Source organism: Bactrocera dorsalis, chromosome 1, assembly GCF_023373825.1.
Source record: "Bactrocera dorsalis isolate Fly_Bdor chromosome 1, ASM2337382v1, whole genome shotgun sequence".
Lineage (NCBI taxonomy): Eukaryota > Metazoa > Arthropoda > Insecta > Diptera > Tephritidae > Bactrocera > Bactrocera dorsalis.
The window spans coordinates 12,644,178-12,671,944 of NC_064303.1; the positions used below are offsets into that span (position 1 = coordinate 12,644,178).

General features: G+C 38.7%; 2 protein-coding genes and 1 long non-coding RNA gene across 6 annotated transcripts in view; 2 read left to right on the plus strand and 1 right to left on the minus strand.

The window, feature by feature from the left end:
* Positions 1-8,518, plus strand: part of LOC105227286 (sodium/hydrogen exchanger 9B1) — a 61,464-nt gene extending 52,946 nt beyond the window's left edge. For all 4 annotated transcript variants that reach the window (XM_049446741.1, XM_049446742.1, XM_049446740.1 and 1 more), the window contains 5 exons: positions 1,123-1,377; positions 2,855-3,027; positions 5,315-6,082; positions 7,339-7,693; positions 7,881-8,518. In XM_049446741.1, the coding sequence (XP_049302698.1) occupies positions 1,123-1,377; positions 2,855-3,027; positions 5,315-6,082; positions 7,339-7,693; positions 7,881-8,032 (1,703 nt within the window). In that variant the 3' untranslated portion in view covers positions 8,033-8,518. The remainder of the gene's footprint in view (positions 1-1,122; positions 1,378-2,854; positions 3,028-5,314; positions 6,083-7,338; positions 7,694-7,880) is intronic.
* A 3,966-nt stretch (positions 8,519-12,484) lies between these two features.
* On the minus strand, positions 12,485-20,526 carry LOC105227280 (HEAT repeat-containing protein 1 homolog). Its single transcript, XM_049446738.1, has 4 exons — positions 19,241-20,526; positions 18,889-19,145; positions 14,973-18,830; positions 12,485-13,735 (listed from the first exon to the last, which is right to left on the minus strand). The coding sequence occupies exons 1-4, from the start codon at positions 20,404-20,406 to the stop codon at positions 12,588-12,590; spliced, it is 6,429 nt and encodes a 2,142-aa protein (XP_049302695.1). The 5' UTR covers positions 20,407-20,526; the 3' UTR covers positions 12,485-12,587.
* A 557-nt stretch (positions 20,527-21,083) lies between these two features.
* LOC125780353 (uncharacterized) overlaps positions 21,084-27,767 on the plus strand; it is a 111,721-nt gene continuing 105,037 nt past the window's right edge. Inside the window, exon 1 of the long non-coding RNA XR_007423745.1 lies at positions 21,084-21,299. This is a non-coding gene — a long non-coding RNA (uncharacterized LOC125780353). The remainder of the gene's footprint in view (positions 21,300-27,767) is intronic.

Below are 27,767 nucleotides of genomic sequence, written 5' to 3' on the forward strand. Positions count from 1 at the left end.
AAGCCACTAAAGAGACTAATCTGATGCGAAACCTCAGCTAACATTCAGTTAAAGTAAAATCTATACTTTTTTCCGAAATCATAGATATACTCTTCCATCAGGTTATTAATCTAAGCCATTTATAGACCCTCAAACGGTTTCTTTCGAAAATCTTATAACTATATTTATTAAACTTTAAAAACACCTATATTCCTTTTTGCAAATATTAGAGAGTAGCGAAACGAATAAGCAACTGTCTTAAATCAACACCTATATTCCTTTTGGCAAATATTAGCGAGTAGCAAAACGAACAAGCAACTGTCTTAAATCAAAAAGAGTATCTGTCGTAATCAAATAGAAATATAACAAAAATTTAAAAAAAACCATCCACCTGCTCTCTTGTATTCGATTGCATAACTATATTGTAAATTTTATAATAAAAGATCAGAGTTCACAGATAGCGTGTTGAGCAGGCGATAATCGAAGAAAGCTAATAACAATTGGGATTTTATAATTATTTATAACACCAAATATTTTAGAGCAATCCCTATCTAAACAAGCGGGCGATCCCCACTATAAATTATTAACTACGCTCTCGTTGATTACTCATATCTCGCAAGAAATATACATACATATGTATATGTATATTATATATATAAGCATACATACATACTATGTCGTGTACGTAGCTAAGCACCATAACTGATCGCTGATCTTCAGTCAATTGACGACAAGGCTGAAATCACAAATTAAAAACTGTTTAACTGACCTACCAAACAGTAGAAATTATTGCTGTTTCAGTTGTTATTGTAACTGAAAAGATCACAGTAGTGATATAGAAAATATATGACTGAAATAAAAATGTTTGAACTTGAGACTTTACTTGTTCAGCAGAAAAATCTCCCGAGAACTTAGAAAATTTCAGTTGTTCTGCAGAGAAATCCCTCGAGAATTTTGTAATAATACAGAGTACTGGCAAGTGACTGTCTCGTCTTTGAGCTCGTTTGTTGACCTCACTTTAGCTACTTTCGATAGTTTAAAAATTTCACGCCTTACGCAATTTTGTTAATTAAGTTACAAGAGTACACAATCTCATTTCAAAAATGCACTCATTCACCTTTTTTCTCTTCTTTTAACTTACAGGCGACAACAGTCGACCATATAGATCATCAGCGCTCGACAATTTGAATGCGAAAATCTATCAGCATCAACAAGAGCAAGCGCTGTATGGACATGGGAATAAGCTGGAGGAATCGTGGATTTATTCATTTTGCTTAAAATGTCATGGCGAGGAGAATCGACCGTCTTGGGAGCCACCCTATTGGCAGAAAGTTTGTCCATATCCATTGTGTCCATCGTTTCGACAATTTGCACGTCTACTTGTGCTCATACTAATCGGTGAGTAATGATGTAAAAAAAACATTTTTAAAGTATAATGTATAATATCTTTAAACTGAAAAATGATATCATAAAAAAACAATAACAATAAACAATAAAACACTTCAATTAAAAATAAGCTGAAGAATGTGCACGTTTAACGAAACAGTATAATTATTATAATGTTATAACATATATAAAAAAATTTAAATAAAAAATTGTTATAAAAAGAAATTTTTATAAAAAAAAAATTTATAAAAAATTTTTAAAAAATTTTTTTTTTAAACAAAACTTAAAAAAATATCTTTTTATAAAAAAAAAAATTTTTTTAAAGCAAAACTTAAAATTTTTTTTTTTTTTCAAAAAACTAAACATTATGTCATAAAAACATTAAAAAATAATGTATAAGAAAATAAAATATGTTTATTATTTAAAAAAAAAATAAAAATATAATTTTTTCTAAAAAAATATATAATTTAAAAAACAAACGATTAGTAAACAAATTTTCAAAAAAAGAAAAAAGATTTTTTAAACATTTTTTTTTCAAAACAACCTTTTTTGCTCTAGAAAACATTTTTTTTTCTAAATAAAAAAATTTAAAAAACGCTTTTTTCTAATTTTTTCTAAAAAAAACAATTTTTTTCTAAAACAAACCCGAAAAATAAATATTATACTTGTATAATATAAAAATATATACATATTTTTTTTTTAATTTTAATTCAACATTCTTTTTTCCTAAAAACAAAACTTTTTTCGAAAAAAATATTTTTTTTTAATAAAACAATTAAAACAACATTTTTTCTAATTTTTTTTAATTGTTATTTTAAACAGAATTTGTATGAAAAAATACAAAATTTAAAAAACAAACGATTAGTAAACAAATTTTCAAAAAAAGAAAAAAGATTTTTTAAACATTTTTTTTTCAAAACAACCTTTTTTGCTCTAGAAAACATTTTTTTTTCTAAATAAAAAAATTTAAAAAACGCTTTTTTCTAATTTTTTCTAAAAAAAACAATTTTTTTCTAAAACAAACCCGAAAAATAAATATTATACTTGTATAATATAAAAATATATACATATGTATATATATTTTTTTTAATTTTAATTCAAAATTTTTTTTTCCTAAAAACAAAGCTTTTTTCTAAAAAAAAACAATTTTTTTAATGAAACAATTAAAACAATATTTTTTCTAATTTTTTTTTTATGTAATTGTTATTTTAAACAGAAATTTGTATAAAAAAATATATAATTTAAAAAAACAAACAATTTTTTTAACAAATAAAAAAAAAGAATTTTTTTTAAACAAATTTTTTTCTCAAAACAAAACTTTTTTTTCTAGAAAACAATTGTTTTTCTAAAGAAAAAATTTAAAAACGCTTTTTTCTAAAAAACAATTTTTTTTTCTAAAACAAACCCCCCAAAAAAACATCATACTTGTATAATGCAAAAAAAATATATTTTTTTTTTAAATAAATAAATTCGTGTTTTATACGTGCAGGTATACTCATCTGGTTCACGGCTTATGTAATCATCGGCGATTCAGCTGCGCCAGGAGGTCAACTCTTCAATTTGGTTGTACTGGCGGTGGCGGCTAATTTCGGCGGTTGGCTAATATCGTTGACGACATTGCCGCGGCTCATTGGTATGCTGCTCGTAGGCATACTATTTCAGGTGAGTGAAGCTTATATGACTTCATATGCGTTGTCTATATGCATTCATACATATGTATGTACATATATAAGTAAAATCTTACGATTGACAATTACAATGTGTATTTACATACATTCATACGTACATTCGCGTAAACAATCAAATTTGAAAAGCGGCGCAGGCGCAAGCGCAAGCAACGGCGCAGCACTCCATAACAACTACTCAAACTAATTTGTATTTCAAGTATGTTTTTTTCCGACTTTTTTATCTCCGTTTGGCTAGCACAAACAATCACGAATGATATGGTAATTACAATGCAAGCATGCGTGTTTATAAGTATGTATGTAGATATGTATGTGTGTAGGTGCTTGTAAGCAGGTCTGCCTGTGTGTATACAAATATATTCTGGGAATTTATTTGAATAATTAGAATGTTTCGTTTTTCGTCATTGCTTAGGCTTTATCAAAGTCTGAAAACAAAACAACAATAACAATAAAAAGCCCTATAATAATTTGACGGTTGACTGTCAAGGCCGAATCGGTTATCATCGTTAATTCAGCCGTCGTGTAAATAAAAAAAATATAGCTTAGAACGTTTACTAAGTTTTAGGCGAAAGAATTAATTACATTCTAGACAGCTAAGAGCAATTAAGAAGATAACAGCAGACGTGGCTCTACTATAATAACATTTGTCCGATTCTAACCTACAAAGCGCTGAAATAATGCAAAACCAGTTCTTCTTCTTTACTGGCGTAGAAACCGCTTACGCGATTATAGCCGAGTTAACAACAGCGCGCCAGTCGTTTCTTCTTTTCGCAAGGTGGGGCCAATTGGAGACTCCAACTGTAGCCAGGTTCTTCTCCATCTGATCTTGGAGTGGAGGTCTTCATCTTTCCCTGCTTCCCCCAGCAGGTACTGCGTCGAATACTTTCAGAGCTAGAGTGTTTTCGTTCATTCGGACGACTTGACCTAGCTAGCGTAGCCGCTGTCTCTTAATCTGCTGAACTATATCAATGCCGCCGTATATCTCATACAGCTCATCGTTCCTTCGACTGAGGTGTTGCCAATACACAAAGGATCATAAATCTTCCGCAGAACCTTTTTCTCGAAAAGTCGCAACGTCGACTCATCAGATGTTGTCATCGCCCATGCCTCTACAGGACAGGGATGCTGATTGAATTGTAGAGTTTGGTCTTTGTTCGAAAGAGAAGATGAAAGAGAAGATGGTATTTTTTCTCTATTTAGTTCTGCAGCTCGAATTATTATCTTCAGGAGTAGATTGAAGAAATCACACAATAGGAGGTCTTCTTGTCTAAAACCTCGTTTGGTATCAAACGGCTCGTGCCTTCTTTCAGGTTATGCCGTATGACTGGTTCTCGTTCCAAAGGTTACGCAGTATTCTATTGGGATAACTTTGAACGCTGGTCCATTATGAATTCCAAAACTCATAGATATGAGTTAACAGATCCTTATGGATCCAAGAAACGATTTCGCAGCAACTTTGCAAGGTTCGCTGAAAGTGTGTTTGGCAGAAGCCGAAAAGTCGTGAAGAAACCGTCCTTCTCCATTCTTCTTCCATATAGTTTTGATTACATACGATCCGAAGTTACATCCGATAACGTCCTGTTTACTATGGCAGTGAGATAAACCTTGCTAAAGGCAGGTAGTTCAGAGCTTCAGAGAACTCTTGCGCTACACTTATAGCCAGAAGAATCTCGCAGCCGGACAAGTTCTAAGTGTTGGTTGTTGACCAGCGCCTGCCAAGTTCACGAGAAGTCCTTATATTAAAAGGTACAGCGCAAGAGGACAGCAAAGACTCGATCTGTCTGCTAAAATTGGAGTTAGAGTCTTTAGAATACTACCCCCACCTTTCTCTTAAGCTTCCATCCATCCGACTAAGAGCTCACTGCAAATCGGATAAAGTAGCTGCTATTAATAAAGATGTCAAAATCCCGTGATAAGTCTTCAGCGCCTTCCCCTCTGCAATCATTCTGATGAATCTCTTTCTTACAAAACTCAGAACTACATCTACTACCTTGATGCACTACTTTCGAAAAGACCAGAATTAGAGATCTATTTTTTTCAAAACTCAAAGGATTTCGATAGCTTGCTTGTCTTTTTTTATCACACTTTCTGATATTTATTAAACACATTTCCTTTTATTCATCCAAAAGAGAGACACATTTCCTAAAAGCCTGTCTTAGGTAACTTAAAGTGGTTTAAAACTCGACTATTCATTGTCTTGCACACTTTATGGCGTACAGTATCCTAACAACAATAACAATGAAGTCACATTTATTTACTTCCAGAATGTCGGCTGGGTACACTTGGATGGCGATTTCTCTCAAGTCACAGCGCATTTACGAAAATTCGCACTCAACATTATACTTATTCGAGCTGGACTCGAAATGGAACCGGAAGCATTTCGTAAGGTCTACAAAACCATACTGAAACTTGGCCTCATACCATGGTTCGTGGAAGCTGTCGCTATTTCAATCACAACACATTTCCTCCTGGACTTGCCGTGGATTTGGTCATTCCTCTTGGGTTCAGTTGTTTCTGCCGTCTCACCGGCTGTGGTAGTGCCATGCCTCCTCCGACTACGCTCGAAAGGTTATGGCGTGGCCAAAGGTATACCGACATTAATCATTGCCGTGTCGGGGATTGACGATGCGCTCTCTGTGGCACTCTTCGGTATTATAAGTAGCGTAATGTTCTCGGATCGTGGTTTGGCCTTTCAAATAGCACAGGCGCCGGTTTGTATCGTTGGCGGTTTGGCATTCGGTGTGATCTGGGGTTATATGGCGAGATTCTTTCCCGAGAAGGGTGATGAATATGTTGTGCCGTTGCGTTCTATACTTTTGTTCGTCGGTGGCTTAGTGGCGATTTACGGCAGTGAAAGGTTGGAATTCGAGGGAGCGGGTCCGTTGGCTGTCGTCTTTGCAGCATTCATATCGAACCTTTTCTGGTGCAAGCAAGGCTGGGAGGTGGACGATAATCCGGTGGGGACAGCATTCGAAATTATTTGGATGATATTCGAGCCGATATTGTTTAGTATCACCGGTGCCACGATTAAGGTGAGTGGAATGTGACGTGATTTAAGTTTTGTTCATTTTATTTTAATTATTTTTATTTGTAAATAATTGTATTATTTCATATTAATTTATATGACAAAATTTGAAAAAAAAATTAAATTTTTATATTCCAATATTTTTGTTTTATTTAAAAAAAATGTCAACTTCATTTTTTATAAAAACATTACAAATTTTTATCGTATAATTATTTTTTTTTATGAACATTATTTAAAAAAAATTTCTTAATAAAAATTTTATATATTGTTTTATTTATTATATTTTTTTAAGAAAATTATGAAAAAATTTCGACTTAATTTTTTTATAAAAAAAATAGTATGAATTTTTTTTAGGTATTATTTTTTCATGAAAACTATTTTTTTTATTATTATTATTTAAAGAAAATTATTAAAAACATCAAAATTAATTTAAAAAAAATTTAAATTAATTTGAAAAAATTAAAATTAATTGTTTATTAAATGTTTAAGAATTTTTTATGTATTTTTATTTTATCATGAAAATTATTAAAAAAAATTAAAATTAATTAAAAAAATTAAAAAAAATTAATTTTTTTTTAATTAAAAAAAAATTTCAACTTCATTTTTTAAAACACCATTACAAATTTTTATCGTATAATTATTTTTTTATAAAAATTATTTTTAAAATATTTAAACTTATTATTTTTTATAAAAATATTATGATTTTTTTAGGTATTATTTTTTCATGAAAATTATTTTTAAAAAATTTCAACTTAATAAAAATTTTATAAAAATGTTATGAATTTTTTTTATTTATTATTATTATTTTAAGAAAATTATTTTAATAAACTTAAAATTAATTTAAAAAAATTTAAATTAATTAAAAAAAAATTTAAATTAATTTAAAAAAATTAAAATTAATTAAAAAAAAAATTAAAATTAATTAAAAAAAAATTAAAATTAATTTAAAAAAATTGAAATTAATTGTTTATTAAACTTTTAAGAATTTTTTATATATTATTATTTTTTCATGAAAATTATTTAAAAAAAATTTAATTAATTGTTTATTAAATTTTTAAGAATTTTTATTTATTATTATTTTTTCATGAAAATTATTTTTAACAAAATTTCACCTCCATATTTTTATAAAAATATGATTTTTTTCATTTTATATTAATTTTACATTGCTTTACGATTTTCCTTTATTTCTTAGTTTGTTTTATTTATTTTTACTTCAGTTTATTTATATTTTAATTATTTTATTTAATTCTCTGTATTCACCAGATAAACGAGTTGGACGGCGACGTGGTCTACCTAGGCGTGGCCTGCATTGTTGTCTCGGCAGTTATACGCATACTCTGCACCGCTGGCATCGCCTTCGGCGATCGACTCAACACGAAAGAGAAATTCTTTGTCGCCATCGCGTGGATGTCAAAGGCCACCGTGCAAGCGGCACTCGCACCGGTCGCCTTACGCAACTTAAGCGACACTGCCACCGAGGCGGAGAAGCGTTACGCCTATATTGTGCAGACACTTTGTGTTTTAAGTATTGTGTTGACAGCGCCATTGGGCGCCATCTTGATTACACTCAGCGGGCCGCGCTTGCTGACACGCACCAAACAGCCGCAAGTGGTGGAGGGTAAGTACAAAAAAAACCAAAAAATCAAAAGAAAAAAATCACAACAAAAAATCAGAAGAAAAAAAATTACAACAAAAAAATCAGAAGAAAAAAAATCACAACAAAAAATCACAACAAAAAATCGCAACAAATATAACATGCATTAAAGCAGCGATTTAATTGTTATGTTTCTTCCCACTCTTTGCAGGTTGGCGCCGCAGTCATCGGCCATCCATTCGCGACATTAGCATTATTGACGAGGAGGAGGAGCGCGAGGATCCGGAGTTGCCGGCAGATAAAACCACCGTCGACAATACACAATCGAATGCACACATCAACAATATTGGCTATGGTCATTAGCCTACGACCTCGCACACATACATACACACCAACGCACACACATCCACTTATACACATACATATATACCCACGAGAAAATGCAATTGTGCAGCAACAACTTTTCCGCTTTTTTGGTCGGCGAAGTAGCGAAGAAAACGCAAAATTTCAATATTGGACATTGCTTTTGTTTGCAGTACGTGTTGCTGTTGTTGTTGCACATGGTTTTCACTACGTTTACGTGATTACGTTGCTGAATAAATAATAATGTACGAATATGTTGAAAATAGTATTAAGCAGCCGCCATCGGCAGGAGTTGTGAATATCTATTATACAGATATTACTATGCCTACCCACCCCCCTACCGCCCATAATTTTGTTTTTGTGTTTGTTTGTTTGCTTATTTTTTGTGCCCAATCGTTTATAAGTTATAAATTGCTTGATAAAAATATTATATATTTACTTAATTAATAAAAATAAATATTCAAACGAATAAAAACTGTACGAAAATGTAAACTTAACTAAAGAAAATGTTGTTGTTGTTGTTTCGTATGTGTTTTGGGGTTCGGAGATTATAAGGTTGCCATGGTCAATAATCCATGTCAAATTTCACGAGGATATCGTGTTAAATAAAAAAGTTTTCCATACAAGCACTTGTATTTGATCGTTCAGTTTGTATGGCAGCTATATGCTATAGTTGTCCGATCTGAACCATATATTGGGAGATTGTAGCAATGCCTTGAAAAATAAGTTATGCCAAATTTCGTGAGGATATCTCGTCAAATATCGAAGTTTTCCATACAAGGACTCGATTTCGATCGTTCGGTTTGTATGACAGCTATTTGCTATAGTTGTCCGATCAAAACAATTTGATCGGATATTGTAACGCTGTCTTGGACAATAATCCATGTCAAATTTTGTGAGGATATCTCGTCAAATATTAAAGTTATCCATACAAGGACTTGTATTTGATTGTTCAGTTTGTATGGCAGCTATATGCTATAGTGGACCGATCCTAAGAATTATTTCGGGGATTGTTGTATTTCTTTGAAAAATAATCCATGCAAAATTTCGTGAAGAAATCTTGTCAAATACTAAAGTTTTCCATGCAAGGACTTTATTTTGATCGTTCAGTTTGTATGGCAGGTGTATGTTATAGTGGTCCAATCTGAACAATTAGTTCGAGGATTGTAGCGTCCATGAAAGACAAGCGTCGTCCCTTTTTACAAGGCGAAAATCTCTTCCCGGCCTGAGGAGGTGTCTAATGAGGAGGCAAATTCCAGGCCTCACATTAAACCTTCTATGTCAAGGTCCTTTGACAATGCGTTCCATGCAAGTGTCATCAAAAGAATGTGACAGTTCCAGTATGCCGATGGATTGAGGGTGGTACTACGAGAAGCTGCCCACCGGGTAAGCTTCTATACCCCCTACAAAGGAGCTTAGTAGTAGATCAGCTCCTTGAGTTGCTCATAAACATTGGAATTCGGTGCCAGGGCTACGTCGATGACATTTTCATAATGGCACGAGATAAATTTCAGAACACTCTCTGCGACATAGTCCAAAAGGGCTTAAGTCTAACTAAGGGATGCTGTAATAGGATAGGGTTAAACATCAACCCATCCAAAACAATCGTCGTCCCTTTTTACATAGCGAAGATCACTTCCGGACTTGAAGCCCCTAACATTTGGTGGCACGGAGCTCGGGGTGTCTCAAGTGATCAAACACCTAGGCCTTACATTTGACTCAACCTTACGGTGGAATTAGGACTGTCGAGAGCCACTAAAGCACTCATGATATGCAGACGCCTAGCCGGAGATATGCAGACTGCAAGCCAGTTATCATCAGGTGGCTGTATACCACGCTCGTAAAGCCTACTTTCACTTATGGAGCGGTTGCTTGGGCATCGCAGGCAATGCAGTCTTCGTTAGGCCTTCAACTGTCGAAGCTGCAAAGGCTCACCTGCGTCCGCGCTTCAGGGACAATGCGCACTTGCCCAACCGAAGTACTAGAAGTCATGCTAGAGCTCACACCGCTGCATCTAATGATCAAACAGGCATCCGCTTTTGGCAACAGAGCGTTTTGACAAAGGAAGAATATAATGTCGTTTCATCAAATCAAGACAAAGAGGGTAAACTTCACAAAGAAGCTTAGAGTTACTCTCGGCAGTAAGACGAAGTGATGTTATTCCACGCTCGACCTACTACTGAAGGACATCACTATCCAGTGGTACACTGACGGTTGGAAAACACCGAATGGCATTGGAATACCGCCTACCAAAGTATCCATACCAATAAGCGGTCTCACCTTATGAAATCAGAGCACTATTAGTGGAGAAGTGTATAGGAAAGCTGAACCGCACCGGATCTAGTTGCCGAGGCATAAAGGGGTACCCGGTAGTGAGCTGACTGACGAACTAGCCCGCTCTGCGGCGGTGCATTGCGATAAAGCTCCACTCCATAAAGGAGTTGCTATGCACGGAGGCGAAAAGAAGGGAGAACGGAACGGAATGCGCCACTCCAAGGTATTACAGGGAGGTTACAACCTAGCAAGGTTTAGATTGATGATATGATCAACCTCCCCCGGGACAAATTCCATCTCCTTGTTGCGCTTTCAACTGGGCACTGCAGGCTCAAGAAACACTTGTCCAACATGGGCATAGTCTCTTGCGCAAACTGCCGGTTTTGTTTCCTTCCGATGATACAAACTTCGCGGTATACTTCATATTCCTTTTTCAGTCTATGTCGTTGGTTTGAAACTCGGCTAAGTTTGTGTTTCATTGTCATAAAAAACCACCGAATTCAAGCGTCCGAACTTTGATGAAAATTCAGCTTAGATTTAGAACAAGATCGGTTTAGATAGCGGTGATTTAAGGGGTCAATCGAGTTGATTTGGCAGGTCACAAGAAATGAAAGAATTGAGTAGTCTAGGCTATATCAGTAAACTCCTGCAAAACTTACCTGCTGCAATTTGCTTGATGATATTATTGATTTATTTGATTGATGGATACGATTATGATTGTTATTTGATTGATGTAATCTCGCTTATTCGATTTAATGATTGAACTGCAATTTTGATTGAAGATTTTAAGATAAAATTATTCCACTGTGCTTGACTGTGAATTTCAGTGTCTGATTGATGTATGGTTAAATGAAATTCAAACTATTTGATTGATGTTGGTTTGCTTGAAGATTGATCTGCAGTTTTGATTGCAGACTATAAGGTAAAATTGTGCTTCTGAGCTTGATGCGAATTACACCGTCTGATTGATGTAAAATTAAATTTAAAATATTTGATTGATGGTGGTTCGCATTAAGATTGATCTGCAGTTTTGATTGAAGATTTTAAGTCAAAATTGTTCTACTTTGCTTGACCGCAATTTCAGTATATGATTGATACAAAACTCAATTTAAAACATTTGATTGATTGATGATTCGTGTGAAAATTGTTCTGCTACTTTGATTGAATATTATAAAGTAGAATTATGCTTCTGAGCTTGATGTGAATTATACTGTCTGATTGATGTAAAATTAAAATATTTGATTGATGGTGGTTCGCATTGATTGATCTGCAGTTTTGATTGAAGATTTTACGTCAAAATTGTTCTACTTTGCTTAATGGTAATTTCGGTGTCTGATTGATGTAAAATTAAAATTAAAAAATTTGATTGATTGATGATTCTCATGAAGATTGTTCTACTATTTCGTTAAGAGATTTTATGGTAAAATTTTGCTTTTGAACTTCATACATATGAATGTCTGATTGATGCAAAATGAAATTTAAAATATTTGATTGATGATAGTACGCACGAATTTCTTTTCCTGTTGTTAAAAAATTGTTTCAAAACTGCGCCAAAACATCACAAATATTACAATTAAAGAATTTTCCAAATTGATTGATGACTGCTTGAAGTTAAAAAATTAATTGATTGAAGATTGTTCGCCCGCATTACCTTGCTTGATGTTGAAAAATTATTTTAAAACTAAGACTGTTTCACCACATTGCTTTTAAAGAATTTTTCAAATTGCTTGATGGGTGCTTGAAGTGAAAGAAAATATTTGATTGGAGATTGTTCGCCTGCATTAACTTGCTTGATGTTTTATAAATTATTTTCAACAAAACCAAAACTTATTTCATCTAAACAACTAGCGAAATTGCTTGAAGGGTGCTTGAAATTAAAATATAAATTTTTGATTGAAGATAGTGCGCTTGAATTACTTTGCTTGATGCTGAGAAATATTGCTTTAAAACTAAACTATAGCTTATCTTATTTGATTGACAAGTGCTTGAACTTTTTTTCTTGATTGATGTGTGCTTGAAATATCAAATTTGATTCATGCGCGCTTGGAATTTCTAATTTGATTGATGCGTGCTTGAAATTTCAAATTTGATTGATGATAGTTAGTTTTCAAGCATTTGATTGATGTACGACGCTCCTGAATACCAATTTTTATAATAAAATTTTTGTAAAGTAAATGTTTGTTATATTTTAAAACCAGCATGGATGCATTACTTCATGCAGATCTTCGTCAAATATTTATTAAAAGTTCTAAGACATTTTTCAAATCTTCTATCAGCAAACTTATAAGTAACTCTGCAACGATTCACCAAGTATATTCTCCAACTCTTGCACCGCCTTGCGTGTATTCTTCTCGACACGTTGATTCTCATCTTCCAACAGCTCAGCCACGAAAGGCACCGTTTCCGGCAGTAGTGGCGTAAAGTCTTCACCCAACTTACGTGCAATCTCCAGGCAACAATTGAAGGACAATATGCGCACCTCCGGCACATTGGTGCGTGTCTTCATCAACACCTGATAGTTCAGTTGCTTCCACATTATGTCATTGGAGGCGGCCGCAGCCAGTTGGGCGACACACATCTGCAAAGCCTGTTGCAATTCTTCGCTCTCCAACACCAAACGATTCTCCAACTGATCGACCAGCGGCTGCATAAGCACCTCAAAGCGTCGATTGTTCACGAAACCCTTGCTGTCGTGCAGGAAGAGCGTGTAAAGCGTGCTCAAAATGGATTTGACAATATCGCTAGTGAGTGCCTCCTGGTCGGCTTCGATATTTTGCTTTGTCGCATTATATACATTGAGCAAATTCGCCGCATCATCGATGATGTCACGTGCAAAAAGCGAGAAGAGCGTCTTGAGCGCTTCGGCAATTTTCTTGGTCAGCAAGAAGTAGGTGAGTATGGTTTCACGTTCGGCGCGCTGTTTGATGGCCCATTCGTAGACTTTCTGGTAGTATGGACGGAAACTGCTTTCGGATAGTTTCAGCACCCATGTGACGAATGCATCAATGATGACCGTCTCAGTGCTGGCGACACGTTCACGCTCACAATTGTTGCGCACCTGCAGGCGGAATTCCAGGGTGTGCAAGAAGAATGCGCCCAATTCGCTTTGTACGGCTGTCAGGTCGGCGCTCGGTGATTTATTTATGCATTCGGGCAGTAGTTGCATGAGCACAGCGATATCGGCGTAATTGTGTGCAGCCATTAGCTTGCGATAGGCCTTTTCACAGCTGGGCACCAGTATGCGGACCGGCACATCGCTGGCGATCTTCGACCAAATTGTGCTGATGCGATGTAGGGCGGTGGCGGCGCGCTGATCGCGTTCCGATTGTTGTGCGCTGATGTTGGCGGAAATTGTACTCAAGGCGGTTATGACGTCGACGACATACGGTCCCAGGAAGAGTGGCAGCGATTCGAAGAGTTTTTGCGTGCCTGGAAAGAGTTCCGAGAAATGTTAATTTTAAGTTTTAATGGGAGCCAAGTTTTTTTTTTGTATCCTAAACTATATTAAAACTGGCACGAAGTTTGAAGTCTTAAAGGAAACGGAGAACCTATATAAATGAGCAGCGTGACAAGCTGAGTTATTGAAATATAGACATGTAATTTTGGACCCGATCTTTTCTCGTCAAGATACGTTGTTGTTTTTGTTGTTCTAGCGGATGCTTAGTCCGTCGACGTCATCTAACGGAAGGCCCAAGAAACGTGCTGTTTCGACGGGGTCGGGCCAAAGGGAGAGGAGTGTTAGATGAGTGGGGTTGGTGGGGCATGCAAGCAGGTGCCCAGTGTCATGCGGAGGCTCCTTGCACGCAGACTTATATTGGATATGTCGGAGCTATTCTGGATAAGTAGCAGTTTAACCCGCTACTGTATCCAGATCGAAGCTACGCAAGAGTTACTCTCGCTTCTCGCGGCAACTCGAGCCATTGGTCTGCATTTCTGCGAAAGCATCCCAATAGGAACTGCCTGGAGAGGAGTTCATTATGCTCGTTAACTGGGAGCATACTGGCCTTACTATGATGGTGTTCGATGGGACCCATCTGTCGAAGTCCAGAATACAGTATTCTGACAAGTCTGAAGCTATCTCGTCTGCGTTCCACTGCATCCAGGCGACAATATTGATGCGGCGTAGTTGGGGCCGGCCGGCCGGTTGCCTTGTAAGTTGACAACAACGTTTCTTTGATCTTTTCCCCATGTTCGGCCGACTAGCGACTTGAGTATTTTGTTGCGGCTCTGTACTTTGGCGATAATAGCGGTTCTATGAGGAGTGAACCAAACCATCGACACCAATATTAAGGTCAAGTCTGTATTCTTTCGTCGAGGTTGTAAATATGGTCGCTGTGGATTTGGTGGGGGAGAGTGTTAAGTTCCGAAGCGAGAAAGGTCGGAGAGGTAGCCGTTTACCTTTGAACACATGCCATCGATTCCATTGCCCGACGTCAATATCGTACAATCATCAGCGTACGAGGTTATAGAAACTCCCTCTAGCGACTGTGGGAGTTTCGAGATAAAGATAGTTAAATCTTTACAGTCCGAGGAGATTAATCCAGGGATATTTTTATATTTTTTCTAGGCTCTGTAAAGCTTTTGAAGTTTTTGACCACTTTGAGGTTAAGAATTTAATTCCTAAATACTATTTAAAAGTTTCTTTTTCAATTTTGTAGTCACTCACCTGTTATGATAGCGATGCAGACATTATCCGGCAGCTGAGACTGCACTAATTTCGCTTGATCCTGTAGAATATCTACCATTTGAGGCATATATTTCGGCAGCAGAGCCAACGAGTGAGCCTTCAAGTTCGACGAGATCTCTATAATGGTGAGCACCACTGTAGCCAAGACGATTTTCGAAATCTTCGAACGTTGCTTCAGCACCTTGATGAGATGTGCGAGTATCTCCTTGAACTCTTTAATATGTTGCAAAGCAAACATTTTCGATAAGAGCTTGATGGCAATGAGCGCGGTCTGCTGCAGGAAAACCAACTCATTGGTGGGCGTGGAAGGTGAAGCAGTGCCCGGTGTGGCGGACGACGACTCGTGTTGGGTCAGTATGCCCATGGTGATATCACTAAGCGGCTCTAGAAGATTATAGAAATTTTGTGGATCACTGCGATCGAAGTAGCCATCACGTTGTTGTAGTTTATTAATGAGCAATTCGATGACTTTCTTGCGTATGGAGACCAATTGATGACGCATGAGACCGTATACGACCACGAGGAACATATCCGGCGATAGCAATGAGATGGCATTGTCCAACACATCGTGCAGATGATGGAGTATGACTTTCCAGAATTTCAATTGTGATGTTTCCTCAACAGTTTCGATGGCTGTATTCACTAACGGTATGTACGAGAGTGTTTTTATGATGAAATTTTGATAATATGGCTTTATGGCCAACTGTTCGGCATCGCTGAGCAAGGCGATCTTACGCAAAAATTGTGGTGAACTCGAAATACCCGAAAGGTATTGCATAATCACGTATTTGTAGTGACGCAATTGTTTGGCGGTGCGACACTTCACATCGAACAAGCACTGCTCGGTGGCGTCGATAGTTTTCTTAGCTTTGCCTTTAGCCTCTTCCTTATCCGCTTTATCCATCGGCAATGATTTGATATAACCGAGCAGCTCAATGCAAGTGTCGAGCGTAATTTCGGGCGCAAATTGGTTGGTCAGGTCCAGACAGATTTCCAAACGTTTGGAGTACTTCTCGGCCGCCGCCGCTGCTGGGCCGCTGGGCTTATCATTCTTGTGCTTGCGCTGCGAGAGACGCTGCTTCTCATCCTCCAGCACATGCGCTTCGAAGACTATACAAAGGAAAATCCATAAGAACTGCTCGGCGCCGAGCGTCAGCAGCAGTTTGCTGTAGAGCGACAAACGGCGGTGCTCCGGCACGTCCAAGAGTATGTCGGAGAACACCTTCAGCACCGGTATGACCAGCTCGACGGTGCTCGTGTTATCCACAGCGCCGTCGGCATGCCGTGAACGCACCAAAATCGGCACAATCGATTCGATCACATTATTGATGATGTGAAAGCTGAAGGCATCATCGTGACGCACCACCGACGAGCCCATAAATGTGAAGACATCCACCACGCTATGCAGCACCTGGTGCGGAAAGAGCGCCGCGCAATGTGACAACAACACCAAAGCATTATTTTGCGTTTGTGGATTTTGCGCGCCGCGCACACACTGCACAATCAAATCGATGCGGAACGTGGACTTGGGCAACACTTTCGCCAATTGTACGCCGGACGCTTGCGCCAGCTGACAGCAATGCAGCAGCGTAGAGAGCGTCAGCTGTTTGGTGTACTCCACCACAGCTTGCTCCTCCAATTCCAAACAGAAGCGCAGCAAATCGAAGAGCGCGGGCAGCAGCTGCTCGGCTTCCTCGAGCTTTTTCTTGTGCTCGAGCAGTTCCAACAAGGCGACGCCTTGCTTCCACGCCTTGGTGGTGACTTGCGTTGTGAGTTGGTTTTGTGTTTCCGCATCGCGCTTGGTGGCCGATGTGGCATTTGACTTGCGCTTAGCCGCCGCGCCAGCACTCGCCTCATTGTTTTCGACAATGCGCGACATTTGCGCTAACAATTCCACCAATGGCGCGCAGTTGATGCTGCAACGCTTCAACAATTTATTGGCGCTTAAGAAGACGGCATCGGTGTCGGTAGCGGCCATCGTTTGCACAATCAATTTGATCAAGTCGGTTTTGTAATTTTGCGGTATCTGTTCGTAGCAGTACTCGTCGAGCGCCTCGAGCAGCACACACGGCACTGCGCGCAATTTACCGCCATGTTGTATGTATACATTGTGCGCGCCGAATAGCTGCACGATGAATTGCCAAGCGGCTGGTTGATCCAATAGCACCGTGCCGATGGTTTGATGGTCAAAGCGATCGCATATCAATTGCAATATGGTGCTGTAGGGTTGCGGCAAAAGCAACAAGGCGTCCTCGACTTGCGTCTGCGTGAGCGTGCGCGCGCCCAGCGGTATCAAGTCGATGAGCAAACTGGCATCGTCTATATGCTTGAGCGTTTTCAGTATCTGCGCGGTGAATGCGGCATGTTTGAGCGCATCCTCGGCGGTGACCAGCTGCACAATTTCGCGCAACACTTTCACGCTTTGCGGCTGTTGCTTCTTATGCGTCGGCTTCAGTATGGTGTAGAGTATGAGTGGGAATTGCTCGTGATCCATGCTAAACTCATAGCTGCGCGCCAGTATGCTGTCGACAAAGTGCTGTAGCGGAGCGCTTAGTTCCGCGCACGCCTTTAACACTTGTAGTGTTTCGAGCGCTTGCAGGCGCGTTGTCTCCGAGGGCGCATTCAAAGCGCTAGCTATGCGAAACACGTGTGAGGTGTTGATGTGCAACTTGTTGTTTTTATTTTTGAATAGCGCATTGGTTAGCTTGAAGGCGCGCAAACGCAGCAGCGCATAGTCGGCGCCAAGTGCGGCATTGCTCTCATATACATAGAAATTGCTGAGGAATTCCAACTTTTGCTGCGCGTTGTCGAAGATGTGGTCGAAAACTTCTTTTAGAGTACGGAGCCATTCGGTTTGCTGTGCGGCCGCTTTGGTTTGTTGGAAACCCTCTTCGGCGAGTAGGTTGAAAATGTCGAAAAATGTGCGTAGATCATCGTGTATTTGCTCCCACTCGAAGAGATGCTCGAAATGTGTATGTTGCGCGAGCGAAACGATAAAATCGGAGAACAATTGCAACGGTATGCATTTCTCTTTCTCGACCATATCCCATTGTTTGCTTTCGAGTTGACGCACGCGAAAGCGTCGATAGGTTGTGCGTATTTGGGTGAATACGTAACCCGCTTCGGTGCCAGTCAAATCGGTTTTCAAGCATGCAGTGGCCAACAACAAGAAGTGTGAAAAATGTAAAGCGTTCTTGAAGATGCGTTCACCATGCGTCTCTGCGCTGTGGAAGAGACTCAAACCCGTCGGCGTAGCTGTTGATTTGGAGATAACATCGAGAAATTGTTTTTTGAATTCCACGGCATTGAAGCTTTCACTATCACGCACCAATTGCAGCTCTTGCAAGAAGCCAATCTTCGCGCTTAGCGGACTTTTGAGTATGCTAGTAATGGCCTGAAAGGTATTGCTGCTGCTGCTGTCTGGGAAGAGCAGCGGCATTAAAGCTAACAGTATTATGTTAGTGTCGTAAGTCTCCACAATCTCGCGGCTTGTCAAATGCTGCACGGTCACTGCTGTTAAAGGCGCCCAGTGCTCGGCATCTTGTTGCACTTTATTCAAAATGGCAATTAAAGCTTCGGCTACCTTATCAGCGCCTAACACTTGCACAAATTCTGCCGTTGGTAACTTCAATATTTCTTTAACAACCAATTCACTGTCGTCAGCTATGCGGTCGGCGAGGCATTCCCGCAGTAAATGCAGATTTTGTGGACGCGCGCTGTAATCGCGCAAGTTTGCTAAAAGTGTTTGCACGGCAAAGGCGCGTATTTTGGCTGTGTGGTGGTAGAGTTGTTCGTAGATATCGGTGGCGCTTGAATCAAACGTTTTCAAACGGAAACCTGTAAATTTCGCACCAATTCTAGTAAATATTAACAATAAAAACCATATGATATTTACCTAAGGCCATTTTAAGCACACTGCGTTTGCTGGCGAATTCTTGTGAATTTGAGGTTAGACCCTCTTTTATGGTGTGATCGAATGCGACTGGATATTTTCGTTCGAGCTTACGCAAGTATTCAGAATACCAAGCCTGGAAATTGCTATTATTATTTACCATTTCCTCGTCGTCGTCCGAACTGAGCTCAATCATTTCACCGTCCTGTAACGCTTTCTGTGGTGACAACGGCTGCTCTTCGTATGCATTTAGAAAAGCGCTAAAACAAAAAAATATACATATATTTGTGTGATGTGCGACATTATACTAAAATAGTAAAAAAAAAATATTTAAAAACAAATTAGAAGCACTTACTTAATTATTTCCTGCGCCGAATCATCATTTAGCGCCACCTCATTTAATAAACGTTCCAGAAACGATTTCAAAGCTTCCGAATCTTTGTGCTCGGCTTGTATGGCGCTCAGCGCTTGTTGCAACAGCGCTACATACAATGCATGCAAATATACATTGCTTTTAGCCAAGGCGGCCAAATTTGCGATAAACCATTTTTGTGTTGCCAAATGCAATAAAGTATTTTCACTGAATTGCGGCTTAGCGCGATGCTGCTTATCAAACAAAAATACTAGAAATAAGATCGCTGTTTGACGTAAACGTTCCAAGGACACAGATGCAGCACGCTCTACCAAAGCATTACACAATTTCGGAGTTATCGGTGTACGCGCCACCAATTGTGTGCCCACAATATAAGAAGCCGCTGCAAAATCCAATACTTCAGATTGTAAACCCTTAAGTAGTGAAGGTAGTATAGTAATTATATGCCACTCCTCTACTCTCGCCGCGTGTTCAAGTGCGCCAACCACAACGGAAGCATAAAAATTCAGTTGTGTTTGCAACGAGTTGGCACGTGTGCCCAACTCTTTTACAGCGTCCAATGTTGCTTGGCAAACGAATTTCAAGAAGGCTACATCGCTTGCCGCTCGATTGATTAGCACTGTTTTCGGCACAGGCACACCGGGTTTTTGCAATGGATGCAACCAATTCCATTCTTGATCGGCTTGTTTAATACGTATCACTTGTAATATTAATATGAACGTATTCGTTTCGTGATATGGCAATGCCAAAGCTAGTAGCGCATTGCGATTATATTCTTGTATATGAAAACGACGTATTAACCATTCCAAACACATGAGCGTGGGGCGCAACAAGAAGTATGGCGACAAGTGTTGTAGGAATTTACTGATATTGCGATCGAGTAGTATATTAACGTCTTTCTGCTCAACGGAACGTTCCAAATCAATTGTGGTTTCATTGAAGAGGGTATTTTCAAAAGTCTGAAAGATGGGATTCAGTGCGATGAGTTCCTGCAAACCTGCCAAACCTATTTCATATATGATACGCCGTGTTTTAGTGCCAGCTTCTTTGCGATCGAAGAGTACGGAAGCTTTCGAACGCGAATCAGCCAATGTCATAGTCTGCGGCACGGCCAGCCGCTGCAATTGCTCCTGCAGCGAGGTCGACATTTTTAACACTTTCTGTTATTTAGTAAAATATTTATACAAAATTCACTGATTTGTATTTCTTCACTTGTAAAATGCAGCAAAACACGCGGGACGTTAAAAATTGTAAGAGCGTGTTGATGCAATGTTGTTAACATTGGATTTCCGCTAGTGGGAGAAAAAGTGGCCAACCTAAAACTTTTCCCTTTATACAACAAATTTTGTGAGTTAATATATTTTTAGAGCAAATTTGTACCACATATGTGAATGGCTTCATGAAGGAATTCTAATTTATTCATAATTCTTCTATAATATAAGTACATTCCAAGTCAATTTCAATAGCATGAAAAAATTCCCTTGTGCAATAAAGAAACTGCATTGTTTTCTGCTCAGCTGTTTTGTTGGCTGTGTTCATGGCTTGTCATGTGTGAAGAATAAACAAAACACAGGGTGTTGTATATGTGAGAAAATATTAGTGAATTAGTGATTAACAAAAGCTTTTTAGCATAATCAGCACTTTTTTAAAATAATTAAACGTTTTGTTACAAATAATTTCTATCTACGACTTTTCTATTAGGTAAAGAATTTTATTCACAGAATTTTTCTATCAGCGTACTTAAAATTTTGCCAACGCTAAACGACGCTATGCAACTCTGAAGACATGCTCTTCCGTTGTCATTTGTAAAATCCGTTAATTGCACCAATTTGCTTGAAAATGTCAAATGTCAAACAAAATTGTGAAAAATGTAAAATATTTTTGTGAAATACATTTATTATAGACAAAAAGTGTTAGTAAAGGTTTATCGATTGATTTGTCTACAACTATTACAATAAATATAATGAATTAAGTGTAATATTCGCACAAACGAAATGGGAGCTACAGCAGCAGACATAACCCTTTGTATGTGCAAACACAAGTAAGTTCTTCATTTCACTTATAATTTGCTTTTTATACTATAATATGCATTAATTTCTTAATAACTGCGAACTAAATGACTTTGCCGTATTAAATCTCACAAACAATCAAAATAAAACGCTTCATTTATCCGCCATTGTTCTCCGAAATTGCACTCCAAAAGCCGGTGTATGTGTATCGCAGCTCAAACGCTGTATATTTGTAAGCGCTAAGCGATTATAATACGACGGACATAAAGATAATCCGGTTTCGGTTTGAGTGTCATCAAATTAACAATCGCCCTAATAATTTATCATTTACTCTTGAGTTTGATTCCTGCACTCAAGCCATGTTGGACCGCCTGCCATCCACAACAACTACAACCTATTTGTCTTGCTGCTGAAGGCTTTCTGCAAATCATGTCAGTACAGATTTCAAATTCATATCTGCCATGGCAGCAGCTACCCTTGTGACGTGCGCTAGCCATGCATACATACATACATACGCACAAACTGTGAGTGCCCAAATGCAGTGTGCTGGAGGTGGCAAAAAAGAAAAAGTCGCCCGGCTAATAGTTTTGTCAGCAGCTGTTTTGTTCCACAACTATAAGTGCGAATGTGTGTGTGTGTGTACTTTCTCGAGTTTATTGCCGCTGACATGTATCGTAGGCGCATGAGGGTTTATTCTTGTGACTGGCAAAAGCACACAAGCCACACTTATTACTGTGTGCACATTGTTGTTAGAGAAGAAAAATCAATGAACTGCTATGCTTCATGAATCACAAGGCAGGCTCAATTATTTGTTGCGGGGATTTGCGTTTCTTGCTTTATTATTCATATGCATGCATTACTTGTTGGCTGCTGCTACTACTAATGCTGTTGTTGTTGTTGATGTCAGCGTTATTAATGTGGTGGTCGGCAAATATTTTGGCAAATCGCTTTTGTCCTCTTGGCACATTAATAATTTATGAATATTGTCTTCCATCTACTGTCAACGATGAGATTACGAATCAGCGTCGGGAAGTGCATTTTTTTCTCTCGCAAGGAAGGTGAGCGAGCGCTTTATTTTGATTTTTAATTAAATTTCTCAATAATACTGCACTAATGACTTGTAAATATAGTAAAATATGATATTGCGGTTTAGTGATTTTCTTTTGTCTCACTATTCGGGTCATTTGAGGGTCGCAACTAAGCTGTAAACAAATTAATTTGTTGGTGAAAAATTTTTGAACGTAATTATAAACACATTTGTGTATTTATTAATAATTATAAATACATTTATATATTTATTTTTATAAAACAACCCTTTTAAAAACCATTTCAATGTTTTTGAAAGGAAAATGTGGTTCAAAATATATTTGTTACAAGAAAAAAGTTAACTTCTGTTGCACCCTGAATATTCTCATGGTTTATGTGGAGAATTCTTCCAACATGTCTTAAGTCGGAATTCTTCTTTGACTCAAACTAGAAGTATGGACGATCGCCCGATATTACTATCGCTAACGGTGGTTTGATAAATAGCATAACATAGCGACCTATGCTAACATTCACATCGGAACCTTTTGCTCATAATTATCTCGATTAAGAAACCTCCCGACTTTATTTGTGTGGACAACCGCACCTTCGTTAACTTTAACAATGCTAACTGGGCCGGCTTCACAGAATTTAATGAGAGCATCTTCACTGCACTACCCTTTCTTACGGACGTAATTGTTGGCGAATGTCAATTCCGCAAGGCGATCGCAGCTGCTACCGCTCGTTTCACCCCGGCTGGAAGAATCGAAGAACTCCACGCCAATTTCCCAGCCGAATCCCATGTTATCCTCGAAGGATTAATTGTGAGGTTCTCAATTCGGAGATTCGGCAAATGGTATATCTACAGAAGCCAACAAAATGGACTTGAAGTCCCGCAACCTCTCCATCGGTTTGAGTAAACTTTGGGCTTTATTTAAACCGAAGAGACATGATGGTCAAGTTGAAAACCAATTCAATGAACATACCTCTTCTGACCCGAAGAAGTGCGCGCGCTATTTTAGCCAGCAATTTACACTGCATCCCTTGGTAGACAAAGCCAAACGATGTGCTACCCGACACCTGATCAAAATGCCAAAAGGTTCAGAGTATCATTAACAAAGCAAAATCGTACAAATCCATTGGCCTGATGGAATTATCATGCTGATCCTAAAGCCGCTAGGCTCGACAGCAGTGAGCTTCTTCACCAAGGTCCTCAACCTGTCAAATACCCGATATGGGGAAAATCGGAAGAGTGGTTCCACTACAGAAACCTGGGAAACCCGCCAACAAAGGGTAGTTCTATCGTCCGATAACTTCTTCTCTCGTCAGTACTGAAGACACTTGAGGCCTTGTACTCCCGGCCTTCACGCACCACCTGAGCCCAGCAAACCACCAGCATAGCTTCCGAAAAGTGCACAGCATCACTACAGCACTTAACGTCATAAACGTCCAGATGGTTCATGGCCCAAACCAAAAACCTCCCAACGAGAGGGCGAACATCGTAGCGTAACACATCGAAAAGTCTACGCTCCCTCCAGGACTAAATAGGTGGACTATGGACTACTTGAGCGGTCGACAATGATCCGTACCGAGGTAAAACTATAAATAAAATAAAGTACGTCGACGACATAAAACAATACGCCGACCAGATTTCGGACTCAACTAACTTCTCGTATGCACCGACCGCCATTGATAGTGGACCCATTAACATCCTTTCTCTCAGTGAAAGGCGTACTTGAGTTAAACAACTGCCCATTGCAGACGAAGAGCTCGAGTTGCTGCGAGAAATGAGAGCGACTCTTGCGCAGCTTCGTTCTGGAGATTAAACTCGTACTTACACAGAAACGACTCTGATATATCAAACATTTGTTCAGTCAACGAGTCCCCGCATGACACTAGCCACCTCTTTGCTTGCCTATTTAACCCTACTCATCTCATCCCTGATCCGTCCCCGTCGAAATAGCACGTTTGTTGAGCCTACCGTTGGATGACTTCGATGATAACTTATCTAATCCTTACCAACCCAACGGGTATCAGGTACCTGTTACAACAACAACACCAACAAGAACTTTAAGTGACATTCACGGACCCCCACTTTTCTGTTCCCAAGATAGTCGGATTAACGTAATGGGAGCGGGCTCGGATTTCTATACGGCCAAGAGCTGTAAATTTGACAGCATTCTTTCGAATTATTTGTGTAATTACAGTATGAATAATAACCCAGATTTGGTCTCTGGTAGGCACTCTAAATAAGGTCTAATAAGTTTAGACTATATTATGGTAGTTTTCGAACTCTCCAATGCAGATTTCTTCAATAAAAATCTGCCACTAAAATGGTTAGTTTTTCGTTAGCTCAACCTAGCCGGGGTCACATTTTTATGCACGCAGCTGTATTTAAGTACTTTAAGGCCAAACTCAAAATTTATAAAGTCACAGAGATAATATAACCTCACTTTTATTTTCATTTTATGGTGATGTTTTTGGCCAACAATTTCAAGCAGACATACTTACAGCGCAGCATTACAACCTCTTTCGACCACAGCAGCCCACCAAAATAATGACGAGTACTTTGCTGTGCCGCAAGCGACACTTACAGCTACAAACTGTGGCGCGTTGGCAGCCCTATGAGCTAGCAACCGATGTAAACTTTAGTCCTTTAGTGGCACATTTTGACGCTGACAACTAATTTAGCACAATTATACTTAAAAGTTTTGTTAATTTGCGTACAAATGCTTTGTCGGACAATTGTTTGCTGTTCTACCATTTGGTTTTATGCCTCTTGTGTGTTCGGTGCGAACTGCTAATAGTTTTAATTATGACAGCTACGCAAAGTTTTGAGTGATATTACTATGAAATGTGTGGTTATGCTTAAAGTTTTGACTTGTAAGTATTTTATATACATATTGTATGTATGCGTAGATACTTTTTTTTAATATTTTTGGGTATTATTTACTTTTAATTTTAATGCGTTTATCGTCAAGCCTTCGATGGGGTCCTTTAGCGCTACTTTCTCTTTTGTTGTAAGCGAGTCGAGGTCTCTTATCTCTATAGTAGCCTTTGATTTAAGGTCGGCTACAGTTGCAGATTCTTTAAGGGTGGTCTTGAGTGCCTCGCAGAAGCTGGCTTTCGTTGACTGTCCCTTCTCCCGCTGTAATAGTAGAGTCTCGGCTCTTGTTTTGTGGATTCCTTTGATCTACACCTCTGATTCTTTAAGATCTACTTTGCTATGGATATTCTTAAGGACCTCGGCCTAGCTTTACATTCTGCTGGATTTATGACCAAGGCCTCTGATTATCGTTTGGGCCTATTATTGCTCTCTGACTGGCAGCTATATTACTCCCTTGAAGTCTCTATTTTGCGTTTTTATGTGCTTTCTCCGCTGCTCCTTCGTTTGCATGATATTTTTTAGACAAAATTTTTGGGCGTCGTTTTTATTTCGTGGTCGCACGGATTCTCGAGGTTCCACAGGGCTTGCCGCGCGCCGTTTCGATATTATTGACTCGTGGGTCGTGATGCGTCTGCTTAGATGTCCTCGCCTTTTCTTTTTTTTTGTGATAAGCCAGTTTCTGCGGTAACTCTTGATGACGCCGAAGAGTTCGTCTAGTTGTGCCGCTCCATCTTCATTTTTTGCACGATACTCTTGCACTTTTCTAGGGATTCCTCTTCTGCTCGTTTTGGTTGGGTAATATATTCTTGATTCGGCGAGTTTTAAAGTTTTTCTTCAGTGGCAGCTGGATCTCGTGTCTTGGGCGGACAAAAAAAATTACGACGGTCTTAACGAGATGTCACTCTTACCTACTGAGGTGACAGAATTCTGGCTTCACCAGCTCTTTGTCAAACTGATCCGTTTCGGGTTTCCAGTACACCATAATCAGAATCTTACTGGCTCTTACTTGGCACAAGCTTACCAAGCTCAGTTTTACCCTTTTGGATAAAGCTGACATACAAACTGACCTATCAAAATCGAGTTCTTGAATGAAGAACTTTATTACTTGACAAGACACTACTGTGCCCAAAAAATAAGGTAAGTATTTATTTTGAAAATTCTTTATTTGTTCTTCCAAATCAATTTCATCCCCTTCAAAGTAATCCCCTCCCTATGCAATGTACTTATGCCAACGGATTTTCCAATCTTCGAAACACGGGTTGTAGTCACTTTCCGGGATGGCCTTCAGTTCCGTCTTCCCTGCCGCTTGAATCTCCTCTATCGTATAAAAACGGTGTCCCCGGAGCGGTCTTTTGAGCTTGGTGAACAGCCAGAAGTCGCGCGGAGCCAAGTCAGGTGAATACGGTGGTTGCGGAACGATATGGGTTGAGTTTTTGGCGAAATCATCACGAATTACGAGGGCAGTATGGGATGGTGCATTATCGTGGTGTAAAAACCAAGAGTTGTCTTTCCACAATTTCGGCGTTTTTAGGCGGATAGCGTTACGCAAACGACGCATAACGTTCAAATAATATTCCTTGTTGACTGTTTGACCAGTTGGAAGGAATTCATAATGCACAACACCACGATAATCGAAGAAAACAGTCAACATGACCTTGATTTTTGAGCGACTTTAGCGCGATTTTTTTGATCTCGGCTCTCTTTTGGCACGATATTCGCTCGATTGATCAGTTGTTTCGGGGTCATAAGCATAGATTCAAGTCTCATCGCCAGTTATAATGCGTTTCATGATACCCTGGTAGTCGGAAAGCATCGTTTCACACACTTCAACGCGACGCCTTTTTTTTTTTAATATTCAATGTTTTCGGTACCAGTTGAGATTTGACGCGGTTGCGGCCCAAAACATCCTTCAAAATGGTATTGGCTGAGCCTTTCGATATGCCAACTTCATCAGCAAGGTCTCTAATTGTTAATCGACGGTTTTTCAACGCCAAATCTTTGATTTGTTGAACGTGAGCTTCGTCGGTTGAGGTGGATGGTCGCCCTGGACGCTCTTCGTCTTCGACACGTTCACGGCCGGCTTGGAACTCACTATACGACTTGTAAACATATTTTTTAGACATAGTCTCATCATTTTGGGCACAGTATATTCATAAAAGCTTAAATGAATCATTTCCCAAGTCAACGCTATAATCTGCAAATAAATTTTTAGTATTGAACCACTATAGCAAATATCTGTCATACAAACTGAATGATCAGAATCAAGAAAAAGGTGTTTTTATTCCCTTTAAAATACATCTGTGAAGGGTATAAGCAGTCGGAATCGCCACTTTTCTTAGTTATATAACCGTAAGTATATTTTTAATAATCATTTATTTTTAAATTTTTAGTTCCAGTATTTTCATTATAGAAATATATTTTCAAAGAAATCAGAAATGGCATAAGAAAACTTCCAAAAATCAATTTGCAATTATTGCATTATCACTGTAATCCTACCCACACACATTTGCAATCAGGCGGACGTTCGCAAATTGCCGATACCATCTCACGCCGCGACAGGCACAACTCAATCTCGAAATCCCCCGACACA